The sequence below is a fragment of the Stegastes partitus genome, unplaced genomic scaffold, assembly GCF_000690725.1.
Source record: "Stegastes partitus isolate 25-593 unplaced genomic scaffold, Stegastes_partitus-1.0.2 Scaffold1246, whole genome shotgun sequence".
In the NCBI taxonomy this organism is placed as follows: Eukaryota; Metazoa; Chordata; class Actinopteri; family Pomacentridae; genus Stegastes; species Stegastes partitus.
In genome coordinates this window covers 152,059-172,862 of record NW_007578977.1, presented here as the reverse complement: position 1 = coordinate 172,862, position 20,804 = coordinate 152,059, and the positions used below count along the sequence as shown (strand labels likewise).

General features: G+C 44.7%; 2 protein-coding genes across 2 annotated transcripts in view; one reads left to right on the top strand and one right to left on the bottom strand.

Moving 5' to 3' along the window:
* The first annotated feature begins 3,708 nt into the window (after nt 1-3,708).
* rp1l1a (rp1 like 1a) lies at nt 3,709-14,557 on the top strand. Its single transcript, XM_008297776.1, has 8 exons — nt 3,709-3,942; nt 4,187-4,585; nt 4,699-4,963; nt 5,085-9,928; nt 10,250-11,137; nt 11,217-11,876; nt 11,925-12,314; nt 14,126-14,557. Exons 1-8 carry the CDS (start codon nt 3,709-3,711, stop codon nt 14,555-14,557), a joined length of 8,112 nt encoding a protein of 2,703 aa, XP_008295998.1.
* A 3,614-nt stretch (nt 14,558-18,171) lies between these two features.
* gckr (glucokinase (hexokinase 4) regulator) overlaps nt 18,172-20,804 on the bottom strand; it is a 10,822-nt gene continuing 8,189 nt past the window's right edge. Inside the window, exons 16-19 of the mRNA XM_008297773.1 lie at nt 20,707-20,790; nt 20,240-20,380; nt 18,659-18,793; nt 18,172-18,580 (exon numbers count right to left, since the gene is read on the bottom strand). Coding sequence (XP_008295995.1) covers nt 18,467-18,580; nt 18,659-18,793; nt 20,240-20,380; nt 20,707-20,790 — 474 coding nt within the window. The 3' untranslated portion in view covers nt 18,172-18,466. The remainder of the gene's footprint in view (nt 18,581-18,658; nt 18,794-20,239; nt 20,381-20,706; nt 20,791-20,804) is intronic.

The following is a 20,804-nucleotide window of genomic DNA, read 5'->3' as shown; positions in this document are numbered from 1 at the left end:
CTCTAATTATTTTGTGTTACCAGTGGATCATGTGTAATGTAATGGGGTCACCTGTATTGATGAACTCACCTCTAATTATCACACATCAGTGAGTGTTGTAGCATCTTTAAGCTCATTGTTTTGGCTCATCAGCCAAGATGTCAGCTAGTTTGGGCTGCTGCTTAGAGAAGCAGTCGTGGCTAAAAGAGGATAAATTGTACACTGAAACAACGAGGTGGAGCGTTATGCACATGTGAGGACCAAACCTTCACGCCAAGGACCATCACTGGTGATGAGAGTTGGGTTTACAGCTACAATGCAGACAAAGAGGCTTCACAAAGGAAGAGTCTCCAAGTCTGCCGAAGACACATCAGGTCAGAGGCGCCCCAGGAACACCCCGAGGCGTCTGAGGGAGGAAACACAGTTCAAAAGATGATCTGTGGTGCAATTAGGTGCTCCATCATGACACTTTTTTTTTTTTAACAACAAAATCATCACTCTCTACCAACTTGCCAGATTTGGCACAGTGCAAATTCTCCCATCTTCCCCAGAATGCCATTCAAGTTGAAGTTGAGGAGATCCAGCGTTACGGAGAGCACTACAAACGTGGCAGGACCACTGGGAGCAGGATACGAACATACTGTCACATATCATCTACATTTCTGAGGGAAAAAAATCTACCTCCTGCCCCATGACATACATGATGATTAATATATTTTATACTGAATGTAATGAGTCCCCTCATACAGTAGCTCTGGCAAGCTTCATCCTGAGCAGCTTACATGTAAATACTAACATAATTCAGTGATATATAACACTGGCATATATATATATACCAGTACTTTTGATACTTTGACCGTAATTTACTTTTAATACTTTCACCCAAGCAACATTTTCCCTTCTGCATCGTGACATTAGTTTTATTTCGGTAGATGATCTGAATACTGCAACTGAGGAAAACCCTTTTCCACAAGTCATATTCCACCATTAAATCCACAAATATCAGTTTGTCAAACAAACAAAATTGAGACGAGACACAATAATAGTGTTTAGCCTGATTGGGATGATCGACAGACGATGTTTTCACGATCAATTTCCCGGCCGGCGATAATCGTATTTTGCCGTGACACAGTTCAGGAGGAGCAGTTGGTGTTTTAGGTGATTTGTACACAGGAGGCACCCTGCTGCTGGACAGACTGTCTGTAATTACAATCTCCCTCCACCTCCATCAGAGTGTGTGTGTGAGGAAGACACAGACAGGAGGGGGGAACCTCATGTCTCACATTTCAAAGGAAAAACCTCAGTATCCCCTCGCTCTGTCTGCGCAAACACACCTCCATGAAGTGATTTTTTTTGTTTGACTCTCTCCTTCAGCTTATTGTTATTTTGCTCACGTAACTCCCAACAAGCAAATCATCCTCCATGTATTTGCAATTGTTAGTTTGTCTGCTTGTTAAAAAAAAATACCCCCATAATTGCAAATTAACATGTTCCTCTTCTGCTGCTCAGGTGCTGAGTGCACAAGGGCGTCACTTGTCTCATTACCATCTTGGCTTCACCATAGCAACCCCCTCCTTCTGTCACACACACATCTCCACAGGTTCTTAAGCAGGCTTTTCTTTCTATCCTTAGCCTCCTGTCTTCTCTGCTCTCCATCCACCACCCTCCCTCCCTTCCCCCCCTTCCCACTCTTGCGCCTGATTACCGGCTGCCATTTTACCCAGCGAGCCGTGGAACCGGGGGCTCTGCTGTACATCATACGCACACAACTAACTCCTGGTCTGACTCAAACCCGTCAGACCCTGCGTAGATATCCACAGATTTCTCCTCAGTTTTTCCACGTCTCTTTGGATCATGTTTCCTGAATATGTGAGTAAAAGATAAACGGTTGGTAATGAGTGGTAGCCATTGGTTTTGTTCTTTGAAAAAGTGGTTCAAAGTGGTTTTTAGGTGTAAAAATGGGTCTGTAGTTAACATTAGATGATAGTAGCTGGGTGGGAAATTAATCTTTGTTGGTATAACGTGCTAAACTCTGATCTACAGCTGGTAATATAGTACTAGAGAACACTTGCAGTTACCTAGAATATACTGTTAATGCTTCTTGTTGCTAATTTATTGTAAAAAAAAGTGTCTCAACCTGTTGCTGTAATGCTCAGGTAGTGTTTTGTGACGACATCGACTTATTTAGCGTCCTCGAAAACAATCAATTAGTCAATTCTGTGTATTTTTAAAAGCAAAAGTGAGAATTATCTGCCAATTCCAGCTTCTTAAATGTAAAATTCTGCAGCTTTGTTTGTCACATGTGATGTATCTTGGCTATTCTTGATTATAGGACTGTTCCTATACCCCTCACATCATCCCTGGGAATTATTTTACAGTATTTTCTGACATTTTAGGGATGTAATGATTAAATGAGTACAATCATGAGACAAATTACGCATGAAATATTGATAATACAGTCATTTAATGTAACCTTAAATGATTAAGTTGCCTGTTTGGGCCTAAGCGCAGAAATGATTTCAAACTTCAATTCGCAAACTGTTTGGTAGCCATTGCAAATTTATATACAGTTTGGTTAACTTGTGGTTGAATCCTCGAGACAACATAGAGCGATAATTTAGCTGTAAGGCTGTTAAGAAAGACGGAGCTGTGGAGGGATTAAGAGGCAGAGTGTCACGTTGGGAGCGTCTACAGCTAAGAGCAGCAGTTTGGCCTCAAGTCCAGCTACATGGGACTTAAAAGCCTCCTAAGCCTGCTGATGGCGTTCACCTTTTTACAGAGGTTATTGAAAGTCATTACCGTGAACAGTTGAGGGTCACGTTATTAAAGTTGTTTTATTTTGCCAAATATAAGAAGTGATATTTCACTCTGGACGAGAGCCGATCGCTGTTGTCTCTGCTGGTTTTCGGGCCTGTTTATTCCGCAGTCTGTTCTTCTATCTCCTCATATATGTTACATGATTTTTGTATTTTGTTGTACAGTTCAAACTGGGGTTTTATATGTTTTTGGTTTGTTTATATATATATATTTTTTTTTTTTTTTTAACTCCGTCAGCATATATGTGAATATACAATTACACAAATGCCCCCTGAAACCTGCAGGAGTAAAGATAAAACTATTACTTTTGCACGTGACTAAAAGTGAAACCATGCTTATTACACGCCATATATTATGCAAGTTGGTTTATGCTGGCTGTTCTGAAGCAGGATAGAAACGTCTGTTCCAAATAGGATTTCTAGATGTGTGCTAGGCCGCGCCGCTAAAAATAGCCGGTTACAGTTCGCCGTGTCTTTAACATCTATATGGGTGTGCATGTAGCTGCATGTGATAGCGTCAGTTTACAGTAAATTACTGTTTTCTGTTGAAGACTGAAGCAAGTTCATGGGTTTTTCAAGCTCAAATTTAATTAAACACAGAAGAGAGCTTGTGTTTCAGACATTGTGATCGATGTTTTTTAACCTGACAGCTTTCAGGTTTGATTGCAGATGACTTAATGTGATCACAAATAATTGTAAATGACGATAAAACGTTTTGTGACTGTTGACTGAATGACTGAGCCGAATGGAACATGTAACACCCTGACATGTCAGGTAGTCCTGTTAGTGGATGTCCTGTCCTGAATCCTCAATTAAACACCCTGATTACTACTTGAGACCGTGTGACATTTATTCTTTAGATTAAGTGCTGTGTTTTTGTGTGCAATTCCTCAGGCGTATGTGAGATCACAGCATGCATACGGTCCAGTTAGGGATGTGGGACCCCCGGCCCCCATCTAAACATGCCTCGCCGCTCCCCACGCCACCCCCCTCCAGCTCACGCCCCACCCATGTGACCACAGCCACCCCGGCCAAGCGGATCACCTTCTACAGAAGCGGCGACAACCAGTTTGGGGGCGTCAGGATGGCCGTCCACAAGCGAAGCTTCAAATGCTTCGATGCCCTGCTGGACGACCTTTCTCAAAAGGTTAGTGGGATGGAGGGATTTCTTTTGAAGCTCACTGCTTAGGTTGAAGTGTAATGCACTTTTAAGTTTCCTAGCTAGCAACAGCATTTGCTCTGCTGCTCCAATTTTTCATGAAAACACCCCTCTTTCTTTTCAAACTGCCTTTTTCTTGATTTCTGGATTTTTTGACACACTAATGATGGATAATAAGAAAGAGACGGATACATCAGATATGTGTATACAGTGTATATGTGTCCTCATACAGGTGCCCCTGCCGTTTGGCGTGCGGACCGTGACCACACCTCGCGGCACACACACCATCAAACACCTGGAGCAGCTCCAAGATGGCGGCTGCTACCTCTGCTCCGACCGGCGCCACGCTAAGCCAGTAAACATAGAGCTGGCCAGCAAACGGCCAAACATCTGGTACCATCACAGCCGGAGGCCCCAGCGACCTGACACCTCATCCACAACACCGCCCGGACATTTGCATTTGCCTTACAGGCAGAGACGGATCCTGCTGATAAAGAACAGTGAACCGGGGTTGAGGAGGAGCATCGTGCTGAGCAGGAGGTCGACCAGGAGTCTGGGAGCCTTTCTAGACGAGGTGTCGGAGGTGATGCAGTTTCATGTGCGGAAGCTCTACACTGCAGAGGGCCGCAGGGTAAAACATGATTTGTATTTGAATGCGTGCTTACAATGTTGAGTGTGTTCACATTGCGCAGGATGCATAGTTTAGTGAAAACTAATTGTGACACTTTGTGAATTGGTTTCCAGATTGACAACGTACAAAGCCTGATGACTTGTCCTGGTGTGTTGGTGTGTGTCGGCCGGGAAGCCTTCAGTCCAATGCTGGTAAACTTTATTCGGAAGAGCTCAGAGGAAAAACTGCCTGGTCTGGGCAGCAGGTCTCCTGGTCTTGGACCCCGGACTCCTGGAAATGGGGCCCGGTCTCCTATTACTCAAGGAATAAGGTCCCCTCCTCACGGAGCTCAGTCCAGAGCCAGTGAGTACAGCGAAGGACATGAAAGCAAGAAAAACGGTGAGTTGCGTTGCCAAAATGTAAATAGGCACGTTTACATCGATACTGTACAAATCTAAAAGTTGTAAAAAGTGCCAGAAAATAAAAGAAAGTTATTTCAAATTTTTGCCTTTTCTTTTAGTGAACTTTGGTCTGGAAACCAAAAAGAGCATCATCCACCCTCGATCGGATTCTTCAAACCGCTCCACCCGTTTCTCTTTGTCTTCTGAAAAGTCATATGGCAATGGTGTCAGCGCCGGCTCCCAGGCAAGACCGGCGATTACAAACGACGACATTGAAAAGCGTGTTCTGGTCAATAAAGATGGCAGCCTCTCAGTGGAGATGAGGGTACGCTTTCGCCTCCAGAACGACGAGACCATCCAGTGGTCCACGCAAATTAAAAAATCCCCATCTCTGACCAACGAATGTTGTCCTCTGAGCCAAGCCCAGCCCCATTACCTGCAACAGGGCCAATCAGAAAGCTGTTCTGACCCCGATTCTACGTCGTTTGACCCAGAAAGTATGGACTATCCCAGCCAACCTCTGCAGTGTGTGATGGAGACTGAGCATTGCCCCTGTTGCTACCAGAGGCAGGAACAGCAGTACGATTTGTGGAAAAATCCTGTACACAGCCACCACCACCAGCACCCGGTCCCACCCCCACACACATCCAGCCACAGCCACACTATGATGAGACACACACACTCCTCCAGCTCTTCCTCGTCATGCAACTCCAGAAGGGTGGTGCGCTGCCGAGCACGAGTCTCCAACCGCGACTCCGGTTCAGAGCAGAGCCAGCTGGTCCAGGAGGAGATGTGTGTGACGGAGCAGGTTGAGCACACTGTAGAGGTGGAGCAGAACGGAGGCACCCACATCGAGGTCTGCAAGGTGAGCCGGTGCTGCAGTCAGAGTGAAGTGGTCGCCGTGGATAGCAACATTCGGCCAATCAGCAGAGAGGACGAGGGGGAGCGTCCATTCTCAGCAGTAAGCAGCTCCTCACATGTGCTTCAAGCGCTGAAAGAGGACCAGGATGATGAGGATGACGATCTGCCCCCCAGCACTTCTAATTGCTGCCACAGCAATGAACCGCCCCGATCCCCAGCAAGCAACGTCTCGGCCAATTCGACTGAACACAAGGGAAAAGAGAGAGGCAGCAGGGCAGTATCTGCGTCCTCCTGTAACTGTGGAGCAGCCAGTCCTCGCTCAGCAGCTGGAGCAGATGAGATGGATCGAGTGCCGAGCTCTGCGTCTAAAGCAAGCGAAGCCAAGATCCCAAAATCAGATGAAGACGGGGCAGCTGATGATGAGGATGAAGAGATAAAGAGGGCGGTCAGTGGCTTGTCTGGTCACACAGGAGTTTCAGCAAGCTCCCAGAAGTCAGGGGCATCCAGCGTGTGCTCAAATTGTGGGGGCTGCAAACGTGGGGTCAACGCTGAATCCAACAGCAGGGCATCACAGAGGTCCAGTCGCTCCAACAGAGCCTCTCCGAACCCCGCCTCACCTCTGCCCAGCCGAGAGACTGCCAACAACACCAGTGAGGATGCTGGGTCAGATGTTTCAACACAATCCAACAAGACCAACCTCACCAATCACGGGCGCCTCTCTGCCATATCAAACGTCATGGAAGGCAGACAATCCAGACCTGTCTCCAGAACATCCAGTCCTGAGTCAACAGAAAAAGAAGAAGAAAGGCCTCCAAGTGCCACCTCAGCCACAAGCCACAGATCCAATAAATCAAACAACTCTGGTGTTGCAGCAGAAAAAGAGGAGGAGAGAAGCCCCAGCGCGGTGTCGGCTCAGTCCAACCTGTCTGCCAAGTCAGGCAAGTCTCACAAATGCACATCTGAAGCTCCTGACATCAGTTCAAGAGAGGAAGCAGAGGGAGGGAACACTGCAGAAAGAGCAGTCAGCTCTTTGTCTGCCAAATCCGGTGCTTCAGCTAAGACTGGTGCTTCAGTCAAGTCTCATAAGTCCAGCTGTCAGTCAAGCACGAAAGCTGCATCTCCGACTGACAACACAGCTGTGGCAGAGGATGACACTAACAAAAGAGCTCCCAGTAGCCTCTCCGTTAAGTCAAATGTTTCTGCCAAATCAGGAAAGGTTGAAAGACCTGATAGTGTCGTATCAGCTAAATCAGCTAAATCGAATGTTTCAGGAAAGTCTGCCACATCTAACAAGTCTACTTGCAGTCATTGTGCAAAAGCTGCATCTCCAGGTGGTAAGGCAGCTGATGAACCCATAACAGAGGAAACTGAAAAAGGAGAAGAAGCAGAGGAAAGACCAACGAGTGCAATATCAGCAAAGTCCAATCTGTCTGCCAAGTCTAATAAATCCCAGAAGTCAGCAAAAGCTTCAGAAAGGTCACTTTCTCCCAGGTCAGAAGGTGGCCAAGATGGGGAGGTAAGGGCGACAAGTCAAATGTCTGGTGGTTCAGTTAAATCAAACAAATCTGCTAAGTCTACAAAATCATCCAACTCTAAGTGTAATGGCAATGAAATAGCAGCATCTCCGAGTTTAAAGGTAACAGAGGAGGTTGAGGGAAACAGGCCAGAAAGTATAATGTCAGCGAAATCGGAAAAGGAGGAGAGGGCAGCCAGCGCCAGGTCCTCCAGATCTCATAAATGTAACTGTAATGGAAACACAGGAGCAAGTCCTGAAATAGGAGATGGCGATAAAGCGGAGGAGCGGGCTGCCAGTGCTTTATCAGGGAAATCAGCTTCCTCTGCAAAGTCTCACAAAGCCCCCAGCGCCATGTCAGGGAGATCACACATCTCTGCCAAGTCATCCAAGTCCCAGAGGTCCAACCACACCGCAGCATCTCCAAATCCAAATGACAGTGATGAAAATCAAGAGCGGGTGGCAAGTGCCATGTCTGTAAAGACAAAGTCTTCAGTGAAGTCCGGTACTTCTCACAAGAATCTCACAAATCCAAATGTCGTCACAATTAAAACACCAGAAGAGGCTGATGAGGAGGGAGATGAGACAAAAGAGAGAGCACCGAGTGCAGCGTCAGGAAAATCATCTGCTTCATCACACAAGTCGAATCATAAAGGAACGGCCAATATTGCTGTTATTGAAACAGCAGATGGAGATGAGGAGACAGTGGATGATGAACCACCAAAAAGTAAATCACCCGAACTCTCCCATGGCCAAACACTCTCACCCCGGAGAACACCTTCACCTCGGACCCACTCACCCAAATCTCCAGCTGCATCCCACAAAAGTTCTAAGACTCCTGTGCAACAGCTGTTACCGGGCCCCGGTGCTAGAGAGTCAAGAGGGCCCAGTGCCTTGTCAGTTCACTCCACAGTCTCAGCTAAATCTGGCAGATCCAAATGTCACTGTGGAGCAAACAAAGAAAAGGAGGGAGAGGACAAGGAGGCTGAGAAAACCAAAGAGAACGAGGATGGGAAAAGTGAAGGAGCTTCAGGACGAGAATCAAGGGGCACAGAGCAACCGCTGAGTCGAAACTCATCAGGATCCGTCTCTCTGGGGCTGCCGGAAGACCAGGAAACAGCCGACTCAGACAGCGGTAAGTCCAGCGTTTCTGTTAGCAGAAACACTGATAGTGAAGTTCAGGGCCAAGTGAAGACAGCAACACCTGATGTCCCCAAAAGCCCAAAGGAAGACGGGGATAGAACAGGTTCCACCGTGTCACAGAAGTCGAATGGTAATAGCAGAAAAAGCGCCTCATCTCACAATCCTCCAGCGGTTGACATCCCTACTATTGAAACGCCAGGAGGGGGTGAAGAAGAAGGTGAAGAAGGTGGGGAGCAAAACACAGAAAGAACAGCCAGTGCAGTTTCAGTCAAAAGCAGCAGATCTCAAAAGTCTTGTTGTAACTGTAGCGGCAAGACAGCGGCTCAGACACTTACTAGCAAGTCTAAAGAGAAACATGCTAATGCAACTAAAGCTGGAAGTGACGCTGAAACACAAAGTGTAAAGTCGGTTTCAACAACAAACGCCAGCAATCTGGATGCCCCGAATAAAAGGAACTCATCTGCAATGTCATCAGCGAGTGCTAAAGTTCGGAGCAAATCCCCTGCAAGTGCCAGCGCAAAGAATTCCAATGTGGTAAAAATAACTGCTGCAGATTCAGCAAGTAATGACAATGAAACCCAGAACATCAGTAGACCAGCGAGTGAAGCCAAAGGAAAGGAAGATGTTGTTGAAAACAACAAGGCAGCCAGCGTCCGCTCCAAGAGTCCCTGTAGCCTCAGGCCTGAGTCAGCAGCTTCAGCTCCATCAGAGTCCAAAATAAAAGCCTCAAAGCAGAGTAAAGAAAGCGACAACGGGAGTGTAAAGATGAAAGAAGCCCCTATCAAATCCTCAAGCCCCTGCCCCCTACATGGCTCCAGACCGGGCAGCAAAGTGGAGACATGTAGTGAAAGCACTCTGTCTCAACCTCTGTCTGCTGCTGACCTGCTGAAGGAAACCATGGCTGCTGCACGCCCACACAGCCAGCAGTCCAAAGTCAGCAAAGTCAGCGACAAGTCCAGGAGCAAGAAAAGTGGGAAGAGTCACAGAAGCAGAAACCTAAAGGATCAGGAGGCATTGCTGGAACTGACGCCTGCCTGTCTGCCCAACGCATCCCCTAATGAGGTCGTTAGCGACTGGCTGCAGAGCATTCCTGCTAACATGCTCGCGATGGGCGATGAATTCAACGAGGAAGAGGACGAGCCGAGGGTGACGGAGACGCCCGCGGATGATGTAGCAAAGGAGGAGAGTCCTGAGGATGAGAAAGTGGACAAAGAGGGCAGCGTTGGCCCTGAGGAGGAAGACAAGAACGAGGATGAAGCTAAATGTGGTGCAGCACAGAAGGAGGAGAGTCCAGATGCAGCTCCGGGTGATGCGCAGGAGACTTCCTGTCACAGCAACGCTTTGCTGTTGAGCAGTGAGCCTCTGCCCAAGAACTGGCATTCTTCTGCAGCCGTGATGAAAGTCCTTCTGAGTTCTTCTCTTGGTCGATGTCGGAGCTTGCCTGAGGTAAGCCAGATTCTTTCAGTGACAATGAAATAAGTTCTATTTTATATTACACATATGATGATTTTCAAGCAAATAAATCCTAATCAAATTTAAATTATACTCGCCAATCAATCAGTCAGTCAAGCTGTCTCTTGATGGGAAAGACGTAACGAACAGAAAATACATACATAACCACATGAACAAAAGCACACAAAGCACCAGAGGAATCATTAAATTGAGTTACAAGTAAAAGTTTAAAACTGGCCAGTGGGAAAAGACATCTATTTGAGCATAATTTCTGTATGTAATTTGTATCCTTTGAACATTTTCTGTCTTGTGTAGGTGTCGCCGGTTTACGGTCGTAGACTGAGCACATCAGCCAGGGGGCTTTTGGACTGTTTGGCTCAGCTCCAGCTAATTGAGCCTGCAGTTAGCCCTGCAGACCAAAACAAGGCCCGCAACCAGCAGTATGAGGACATTATGGCCATCCTTCACTCCCTCTGGCTCACTGAACCCAGAGACATTGACCCCAAGGATGGTAAACCAGAGCAAGTGACGCCACCGAGGTCCTCGTCTGGGGTGGATATGAGCAGTGGCTCTGGCGGATCAGGGAAAGACAATGGAAATCAAGGAGGAGACGAAACACCTCCAAAAGAGACGGAATCTCTCCATGGGGATGAGGCCGTGGAGAAGGCCGGAGAAGAGGTCGACACAGCAGAGGATTCGGTGCAGTGTGAAGAACAAAGTGCAGCTCCTCAAAGTCTAGACAGCCCAAAAGCCACTGAAAACCCTTCGTCATCGGACAAGAGCTCTGGAAACGAGGGCTCCAAATCCCCCACTGACAACGAGCGAGAGACACTTGAAGGCTCGAGCTCAGGCACTCCCCCGACCGTCCTGAGGGCACCGTTGGCCAAAAGACTCTCCCAAGACCCCGATCCGGTGTGGGTACTACACCTCCTGAAGAAGCTGGAGAAACAGTTCATGAACCACTACATTACTGCCATGGCCGAGTTCAAAGTGCGCTGGGACCTGGACGACAGCCTCATCCTGGACACCATGATCTCTGAGCTGAAGGACGAGGTGAGCCGACGCATCCAGAGCAGCATCGAGCGAGAGATGAGGAAGATTCAGGGTCGAGCTGGGAGAGGAGGGAGGTCGCCGAGGCCGCCGCAAGGAGCAAACCTCTCCAGGGAGTCCACCATGACAGAGAAGAGGCGTCGAATGCTGAAGGTAATTCAACTACCAATCCTCTTGACGTGATATTGCTGCTAAATGGTGTGAAACTGATAATGATTTATTTTTGTTTCAGGTCATGAAGAACCAGTCAGTGAAAACGGCTGATTCTATCAGCGATGGAGAGATGACGGGCGACTTCAGCGACCAGCGAAGCGATGACGAGTACTGCCCCTGCGACGCTTGTGTACGCAAGAAAATGGCCGCTCGGCCTTTCAAAATGAACCCGCTGGCGGCCGAAGCACCTGTGATGATGGAGTTTGACCTCCTCAAGATCCTTCAGCTGAAGAAAAGCCCGGCGCCTGCACCTGTGAACACACCACAACCGGCGGAGGAGGAAGAGGAAAGTGACAGCGTGACTGTGGAAGAGGAGGAGAGGAGTTTAGGGGTAGTCGAAGAGGAGGAGGAGGAGGAGGAGGAGGAGGAAGATGAAACCAAGGAGGATATTAAAGCTGATGTTGTTTTAGAGGAGACGATTGCAGAGGAAGATGAGGAGGCAGAACAGGAAAAAGATGAGGATGAGGCAAAAGAAGAGGAGGAGACGGGAGCTGAACAAGACGAAAAGGAGGAAAATGTTGATGAGGAGGAGGAGGAGGAAGAAGAGGGCCAAACAGGTGATGAGGAAGCTGGGGAAGATGAGACGTCAGAAAATGGAGAGGAGGAGGAGGAAGAGGGAGAATGCCAGTGTCAGTGTGCTAAAAATGAGGAGGAGAGCGATAAAGAAGAAGAGGGAGAGGCAGCAGAGGAAACAAGTGTCAACACGGATGATGAAAAGAGAGGAGAGGAGGAAGAGGGGGGGGATGCAGAGGATGAAGGAGAGGATGAAACAGGGGAGGACGAGAAAGAGACGGGAACTGGCGAAGAGGAGAGCGACAAGGAGACAGTGAGAGAGATAACAGCAGGCGGAGGAGACGTAACGGAAAATGGAGAAGGTGAGGAAGAGGAGGAGGAGGAGGAGGAGGCGTCTGAATCTAAGCCTGAAGAAGAGGAAGAAACAAGTGGCAGGGAAAGCGAGGAACAGGAAGCACCGGGGGAAACGGAGGACGACGACGCTGCAGCAAATGAAGAATCAGATCAGGTGGAAGAGTTGTTGGAGGAAAATGTCAGCGGGTCGGCGGAGGACGGAGGTGACGGGGAGGAGGGCACAGCGGAGGAGGAGAGAACCTCGTCACAGGTAAACATGAACCACGTGCAGAAGAACGTTTGTTGGTTATTCAGAAGTTTTTCTTAGAAAGATAAAAAAAAAAAACCTGAGATTTGATATACATAACTATGGAACTCAAACTTAGCGGACAATTGCAGTTTCTCTTTTAGTTTTTCCTATCCACTCACTCACTGTTTACTATTAGTATTATAAAAAAATGGGACATAGCAACATTATTAAAAAGAACAAACATGTTTACAGACTCAATGTTGACCTTCCACAGTTTGACAAACACCCACGTTTTTTAGGAACATTTTATTTTTATTTTTCTAAATTTAAAAATAGTATGTAAACGATTGTTCAAGCTTTTTTTTTAAACACATAATAGTATTGTTGTAAATGCAAAGAAGGACATTCTTTTGTATTTTTAAAAATATAGTAGCTTACAACAGCAGCTTTATTGATTTGTGTCAACAATTGAGGGCATTTAATTTATTCAGAATCAAAATTCAAACTTCAATGTCTGCCATTCTGAACGATTTTAAATGAGATTACATTTAGATGTTGTTGTTTTTTTTTAGTATTTTTTGTCTTTTTATTTATTTTTTACATTTTCCTATTTCAGTCTTGTAACAGGAATTCAACATAACATTGAGATATTTATAAAATGTTTCATTTAAACTATGATAACATTTGTTTTTTTTTGTGGATTGTTGCCTGTTCCAGCACAGCTATTCTTTTAAATGTTTTAAATTATTTTATGGCGCCGTGCATGGACACAGTGGTCCCTTTGGGAGGCAGCGACAGTCAACGTTTAGTGTCTTATCCCAGACGTGCATTCCGCAAAACTTGCTGGTTGAATAATCTTATCTTGCCTGTACTACTGTGTATGTACAGCAAACTTTATTTGATTTGAAATGTATATTTTTCTATTAATATATTGTGGGGGACATTTTGAGTGTATTTGCAAATCGGGGTTCGCTGTGTGTCCTCCCCCACGTATGTATTGTAATGACAGCCCTGAATAACACACTAAATCATAACATATCTTTACATCTTATATCAATGTATGTTTTTTAATTTAATGATACACTTTTTGACAAGGATAGTATTATCCTACTGATAGACAATCATCAAAACTACCTAAATAGCCTGACTTTTTACAGTCATTGTATTCACTCATTCAAGTCGATGTTGCACTAATAGACAAAGCTATTATAACTATGAACTACCTGTTTCTCCACAGTACATGTTCTTTAAAGTAAAATATAATCTAAATTAAATCTCAGTAAAGTCATCAGGACACATCAATGCTGCTTCCTGTGTAAATATTTTCTGGCACTTTATCTTAAAGCACCACTGAACATGACTGCTGGGTTAAAGTACCTGTACCTGCTGTACCTTAAAGCAGAATCTGACCTACTGCAGCCTCAACACTAATTCTAAGCCTGTGGGAAAAGATAATCTGGCCATCCAATTAGACAGCCTTAACAAATCTGTTTTGTTTGGCAGCAACAGAATGCTTCCTCTGATGTTCGTCTGCTTTTATTGTCAGGCATCAACTGTTTCATCAAAAGCTGTTTTCAACAGGTTCTCGCCCTTTTAATCAACGTGTTCTCACCTCAGAGATTTAACCAGCTGAGCTTCAGTTGTATTCAGTTTTTACTGCAGCCCTCCTGCACTGATAAAGTGAAACTAATTTTAATAGCACTCATTAGTTTTGTCTTGCTATGCGACTAACTTGTAGCTGTAAATTACTGACTTTGCTGCCTCATTAGTGCCCAATTTAGTTAATTACAACTGCTCGGAACTAATTTACCGTTATCTTGTTTAACCCTAAGGGCCAGGGAGTCACTCCGACTGTCTGTGTGACCGAGGGAGAGGAAGCCGACGCCGAAGACTCAGACATCGACAGCAAACGTCCGAGTGACGCCGGCACTGACAAATCAGGACACGAGGAGGAGAAAGACGGCGGCGAAGACGAAGGTGAGGAGGAGGCGGCGGAGGGCGATGCCGTCGAGGAGCTCAAGCCTGAGGAGAGCAGAGACAAAGGGGAGGATGGTTCTCTTCTGCATCAGTTCACCAGGACCTCTGTGGAGTCCCAGCCCGGCTCGCTGGAGGACATCGATTCAACCCCGAACCCTGTGGACTCCATAGAGGTGCCCAAAGTGGCATCTACCGGCGGGGGGACGGGAAACAGGAGGAGCCGCTCGCCTGCCAGGGTCAAACGCCGCAAACCTAAAGAGGGGGATGACGAGCTGGATAACTTTTAACTCACACGAGGACTCCTCAGGGTGCTTGGAAAGACTATACGTCAGGTGAACTTAGTGAACCTAAGGTCAGAAACTCTGGAAACCTGCACTGGTCCCAGTCTGTAGTTTTGAATACTCTTGAACACTTGAAGCACTTTATCGTGGTGTAGGAGGAGTCACAGTGCTCTACATTACAGCAGAAATGCCCCGTGACTGTAGAAACCTGAAACTTGAAACCACCTTATCCTGTGTGAATTACATTTGTAATGGTTATTTGTATATTTTTGAAGCTAACTGTAATTTTAAAGGCATATGTCAATATATTTTTGAAACTTTTGGCACCTATGGGTGAATTACGTGAACTCAGTTTTGTTTTCTGTGGATCACAGGTGTAATGTTTTATCGAATCATATAGCCAATAATATACCAAGTACCTCGAAGACATGTTAGACGTGACTGTTTCGGTAGACAGAACCAGTGTATGAATACGTGGTTTATCAGTTCTGTGTTTAGTTTTTTTGGACTTGTCTCATCAAGTCAGTGCTGGTTTCTCAGGGGTCTGGACGGCCAGCTTGCTTTTAGAAAGGTCATCTCCTAGCTATTACTTAACGACCAGCTTAAATCTGTAGCCTGTTAAGAAGTCCTCTGTTTAAACATACACGAGCTGTAGGCCGTTATAAATAGGCTTGTTCGCTTTCTCGCTGAGAGATCGCCGTGAAGATTGACACCACTCTCATGTCTGTGTGCTAAATGTGAAGCCGCAGTCAGAAAACTGCATCCACGACTCTAGAGCTAATTAACTAATGAGAAAAAACACTGTAGGAGTTCAGTTTTAAAGGGAGTTTTGTGCCATGTATCTTTACTTTCATTTGTCTTATCGTCTGCCAACTGCTGTAAAATGAAGCACAAATCTAACCCTGTGTGGTGCTTCAAATGGGCAGCAGCAGCTACTTTCCATCTATCTTATTATTCATATTAATAGAAATAATGACAAATAAAGCTAGTCAGTTCTGGCAATGAAAACCTGCATATTTAACGTACAAACATGAGAAGTGGTAATTTTCTTGTGTGATTTTCAGCTAGAAAGTGAACAAGATATTACCCAAAATATGAGTTACTTATAAATTACTTTGACATAAAATGTATTCTATTCCAACTACCAAGCTATGTTTTAGTAACATATTATCTTTAAATTCTTGACATTCAGGGTGTGTTTTACCTATAAACTTGTGTAAACTATTGACAACTATTTCCTCATTATGTATAAGTAGTTCTCCTACTCTAATCATACTGTTTATGCATTTCTTTTCCCAGGAAACTATTTCAGACATTTGCACAATGTGACACTGAGCATATCTGCAGGAAACGTCAGGAGGCGACGGTCTGAACTTCAGGTTGACGTAAATCTTTCTCTGCTGCTTCTTTAAGAGCTTTTCTTAGGCGCGTGTTACATGCTGTATATTCAGGTGGGGTTTGCATAACCGGCCATGTGTGTGGAACAACAGCGTGAAGTGTGTTACTGATGCCTTACTGTATCCATGGTTTTATGAAGGTAGACAGAAGCAGGAGGGGAAATCACGGTTAAGTCTTTTCTCTGTCAGTGGCTCTCCGGGAGAATCACAGAGCCTGTTAAAGAAGCTGGAATGGATCAAAGCTGCTCTTTCAAATGCTGGAAATCATACTTTTTTAAGGCCCCTCGTGGAGTATTTTCTGACATTTAATCTGAACAAAGCTGAGCTACACTCCAGACTTACTCCCCAACTGTTTTAGAGCAGAGATGCTCTGCAAATGTTAGAATGTATTCAGGACAGTGAGTCTGAGTTCATCTCTTACTGCTCAGCTTCACAAAAGCCTCCTATTTGTAGTATCAAGAGGGTGTGTGTGCCTATGCTGCTATTGGTCCGTTTGGCTGTCCGTTAATCTGTCATCACCACATGAACATCATGTACCTAGAACAAATGGATATATGAATGTAATAATAATGACATAAATAAAATAAATGCACAGGATGGCGATTCTCCTATTATTATGGGGGTTCATTCTTGATGATTTGGCTCAGGTATTACTTCACACTGGTGTAGTATCTATCCTAAAACTCTAAACTAGCTTCATTTTGACAATTCACCAGTGTTTGTTGGTGCTGGGACTCTTGTTCAGTTGAGCCACCAAAACACTTTAAACCTAAAAGCCTCCAGGTTTGAAAAGAGAAGCAGATGTGTAAGTGTTTTAAACCTCTATTCTTCTTTTAATAGCCAGAAGGGGGCGACTCCTCTGGTTGCAGGAAGAAGTCTTATTGGATAGAAGTCTATGAGAAAATGATCCGACTTGTCACTTGATTAATTATGTCAGTAAATAGTTTCCTTATGAGTTTATGGCTTCAGTCACTAGTTTTAACGTTCTTCCAATTAAGCATGATGCTCATTCTGTATTTTATGGTCTAATTAAAAAAAGAAAAGCATTCAAAAGCAGAGTATGTTTTAGGGCAGGGCTACCTTGTGATTGACAAGTTGCTATTTTATGGGCATGCATAGTGTTGTTGAGTTCTGGGTCAGATTCAACCATTGTTTATTATGTCCAGTTTTAAAAACTAAGGCCAAATTCCAAACACTTTAAAACATTCGTGTCGGTGGCTACACAAAAAGGCTTAGTCCAATGGAGTTTATGAGATTTACAGGAATAGTTTTGAAGGATATGCTTATCACCACTCCAATGTGTGCATTAACTATGTAGCAAGGGTTCGCGGGCTATTAGCTTAGCTTAGCATAGGATCTGACAGAAAGAAAGCTAACATGGCTCACCATCTACCAGCACCTCTAATGCTGTGGTTCAGAGGAAAACCCTTATTCTGACTTTTTATCCCTCACAAGTACCTGCTTTGCTTGTGTGACACATATGTTTCTGTCCACAGCTCTGTCGTCTCTACGACTTCTGTGATTTAGACGTGCAAGATACAAGAGGAATCTAAATTCCAGGTCATTTCTGTAAGCTAAGCTAATCGCCCGCTGGCTTTAGAGTCTCATAATTAGATATGAATGTGTGCCAGTCATCGAGGTTCTTCCTTCCTCTAATCTGTCCTGCAGGTGTTGAATGACATCAAATCACATCAGCATTGGCAGGCCGACTTGACATACTTTTTTTTTAAAAATTGGAGCACCAGATGCTTCGTGTTAAATCATTCTAAAAAGTCAGTATACTAAACTGACAATCAAACATACAGTGACAGTGCTTGTATTCGTCTCTAGGTGGCAACCAGCACCCACTTTATCACACATACAGTTGAAGAGCCGAGCATTATGTGCTAATGCTTTCTGATCCAGACCTGATGTGCACTTTACCTTCCTGGTTTTGCCGTTGCTCTGTACCTCCCTACTGTGTCTGGCTCTGCTCCAAAGGTGCTTCCAAAGCTGCTCAACTGCTCTCAAGATACACACACACGTCGCACTAATCCAGTACCTGTGAGTGTGTTTCTGTGTGTGCACTGAGCCACGCAGGGACACGGGGATTGAGGTTGACTTACATCACGTGGGTAGATGGGGATGAAGCTTTTACCTCCACAAAACTGTTACAGAACACAGGGTGAAAACGTCAGCGAAACATCACCTCAGTATCAGTGTTGGGCTTTTTAATGTCATTCAGTTTTACAGTAGTGTAGTTCTGAGTCAGTTCTAACTCATGAAACTTTTTCAAGGTTTAAGTCTGCCCCCTTGGGTTATAACATGGTTTCGCATTCAAGAAAGGGTTTAAATCTGATATTAGTTTATAATCTAAATAAGAACAGATAAAGAAGAACTCTGTATCATTTTTACTCTACACACAGTAGAAATCAGTTCATCTGAGACAATAAAGCTGACTAATGACCTAATAAGCAAGGACTGACTCAAGACATGACTCTACTGTATTTGTGGAGACTCAGCCTGACTTTGAGGTCAGTTACGACAGCAACGCCTCCACAGCCTCCCTAACGATTGGCTGCCGCTCCAAACGAGACTCCGCCTCGTCGAGAGAGCAACCAGTCAGCAAACAGACCAAAGCCAGAGGGACCACCTGCACAGAGAGAAGATATGATACAACCAGCTTCCAGCTCCTTAGGTCATATTGTTATGTGCTTCCCCGTTTCCGTACCTTGGTCCTGGTTGCGGCAGTGCACGTGTGCGTGATGACGTCAGAGGATGTAATGTCCAGAGTCAGCTCGTCCACTTGGTAGATGGCCTTCAAAAGAGCTTCTTCACATTGTGACTCCGGTTGACTGGATAACTTCTGGAAGGAGCAAAACTGAACTGACCACAAAAGTCATTTGTTGCTGTCGGTAAATATAGTTTAAGCTGCGTACCACCACTACTTAACAAGAAGCAGTGATGGATTACGTTGCTGCTTCAGTCATTCACTCACTCACTCACAGCTTCTTTCAAACATATCACCCACAGTGACGGAGAGAAAAGTACAATATTGCACTAATACAACACTAAATCAAAACTAAAAGCAGCTGATCAAACCGATAATCAAATAACTAATATCTAATTTTTGTATGAGTTCCTAAAAACTGAAAATTCTGTCCATGTGTGATCAGAATTGAACTACAATTAAAGTGAAAATATCCCAACAGCTTTGTTAGTTAGCTAATGAAGTTACAGTTGTTGTTCCATGTGTGTGTAAATCTCTCTCTTTGGAGATGCTGCCGCTGCTTGACGCTGCAGGTTTTCAATAAACTGAGAGGAAAAACTCCTAAAAACAAGCAACAAACTGAACTTTAGCTGTTAATGTTCCAATGTATTGGTGAGTGTCAATAATCTGGTCTGTTTGTGGACGATTCAGTTTGTAACAGATGTAAAATTGTCAGACAAAGGGGATGAGGAAGGTGGTTTGTGATTTTGGAACACAAATTGTATCTTTTGCTCCGAGGCTGACAAAAATGTCCATCTATAAATTACTTTATCCAGCTTAAAGTAGCCTGTGTTGTGTGTGCCTCCCTATTATTGTGATGATATACAGGTCAGACTTGTGCCACGTTGAAAGTGATGCTGTTGACATGTTACTAAGTTTGATCTGGTGACATTTCTGTTGCAGCCTTTATGGAAAAGTGACATGAAACGTCGATTTCTGATGCCAGCAGATAAACAGAAAGAAGCACATGTGTGAAAGGGACTCTATTGTGAATTGTCAAGGACAGGGAGCAGGGAGTATGACTGTATGTGCAAAACAAAGCATGTACTGTAAAGCCTCTTGTATCTCCAGATGGAGTTGTGAAGTGAAGAAGTTTGAAAATGAGAAAGTGGAAGAAGGTGCAGCTCTTTCTAGCACCGAAATGTCCGACTGAACTTTCTGTGGTTGCATTGTGGGTGATGTAGGTGCTGGGTTTTAACAAGAAAGAGGAATGCAAGGAAAAATAAAAGATTGTGTTGCATCAATTTTGATCCTTATTTTCTAAACTGTTCATTATGATAAAAGGTTAAACAAAGACATATCGAAACACAACCAAGCACATCTTCTTCCAAGGGCATGTTGTGAATATGATAAGAAAAAAGTCTTCCATGAAAAATGAAAAGAAAAGAATCACACAGGCACCCACAAACAGGAGTTTCACTGGCAAAACAACCCCTATCATCATCAGTGTTTCAATTCAGGAGAAGCTACTCAGTGAGTATATCTAAACTTAACAAGGTTAAACTGGAATTTATATTCTGTCTGCAGTTGAATTGTATATACCTGGAGTAAACGTGTGGCTCTACGATACAGTTTGCTGTTGGTGACCTGCACGTCGATCATGTAGTTCTGGTATATCTTCCCCTTTAAGACATGAGCTCCGGTGCTCACAGCGTTCAGCACCAGCTTAGTGGACAGCTCCCACTGCTGAGAGAGAGAAGCAATTGATTTTCTTTCCCCCTGCAGTTATATAAGCTCCTCTGGGAGGAAACATGAAAAAAACAACATTAAAAATATAACCTTTCACCCAAAATGAGACCGACAAAGCACAAGAAATAACTAAAAAAAAAAACAATAAAAAGGGAATAATTCTTTTTGGATTTAACCACTCGGACGCTCCTTCTGTCCATTTGTCTGCAAAACGCTGTGTGGAAAGAGGGTGGCAGACCAAGAATAAGGGAGTAAATGAGGCAAAAACAGTTATTCATCATGCTCCAGTGAGTCATAGAAGTGATGCGACTGTAGCGTACCATGTGAAGCGAGCTCGCTGAAACAGATGCTCCCTGAAGCCAAGCAGTCTTTAGTGTAGATAAACACAGCCGATTGATGTGGTCCTGCAAGAAAAGAT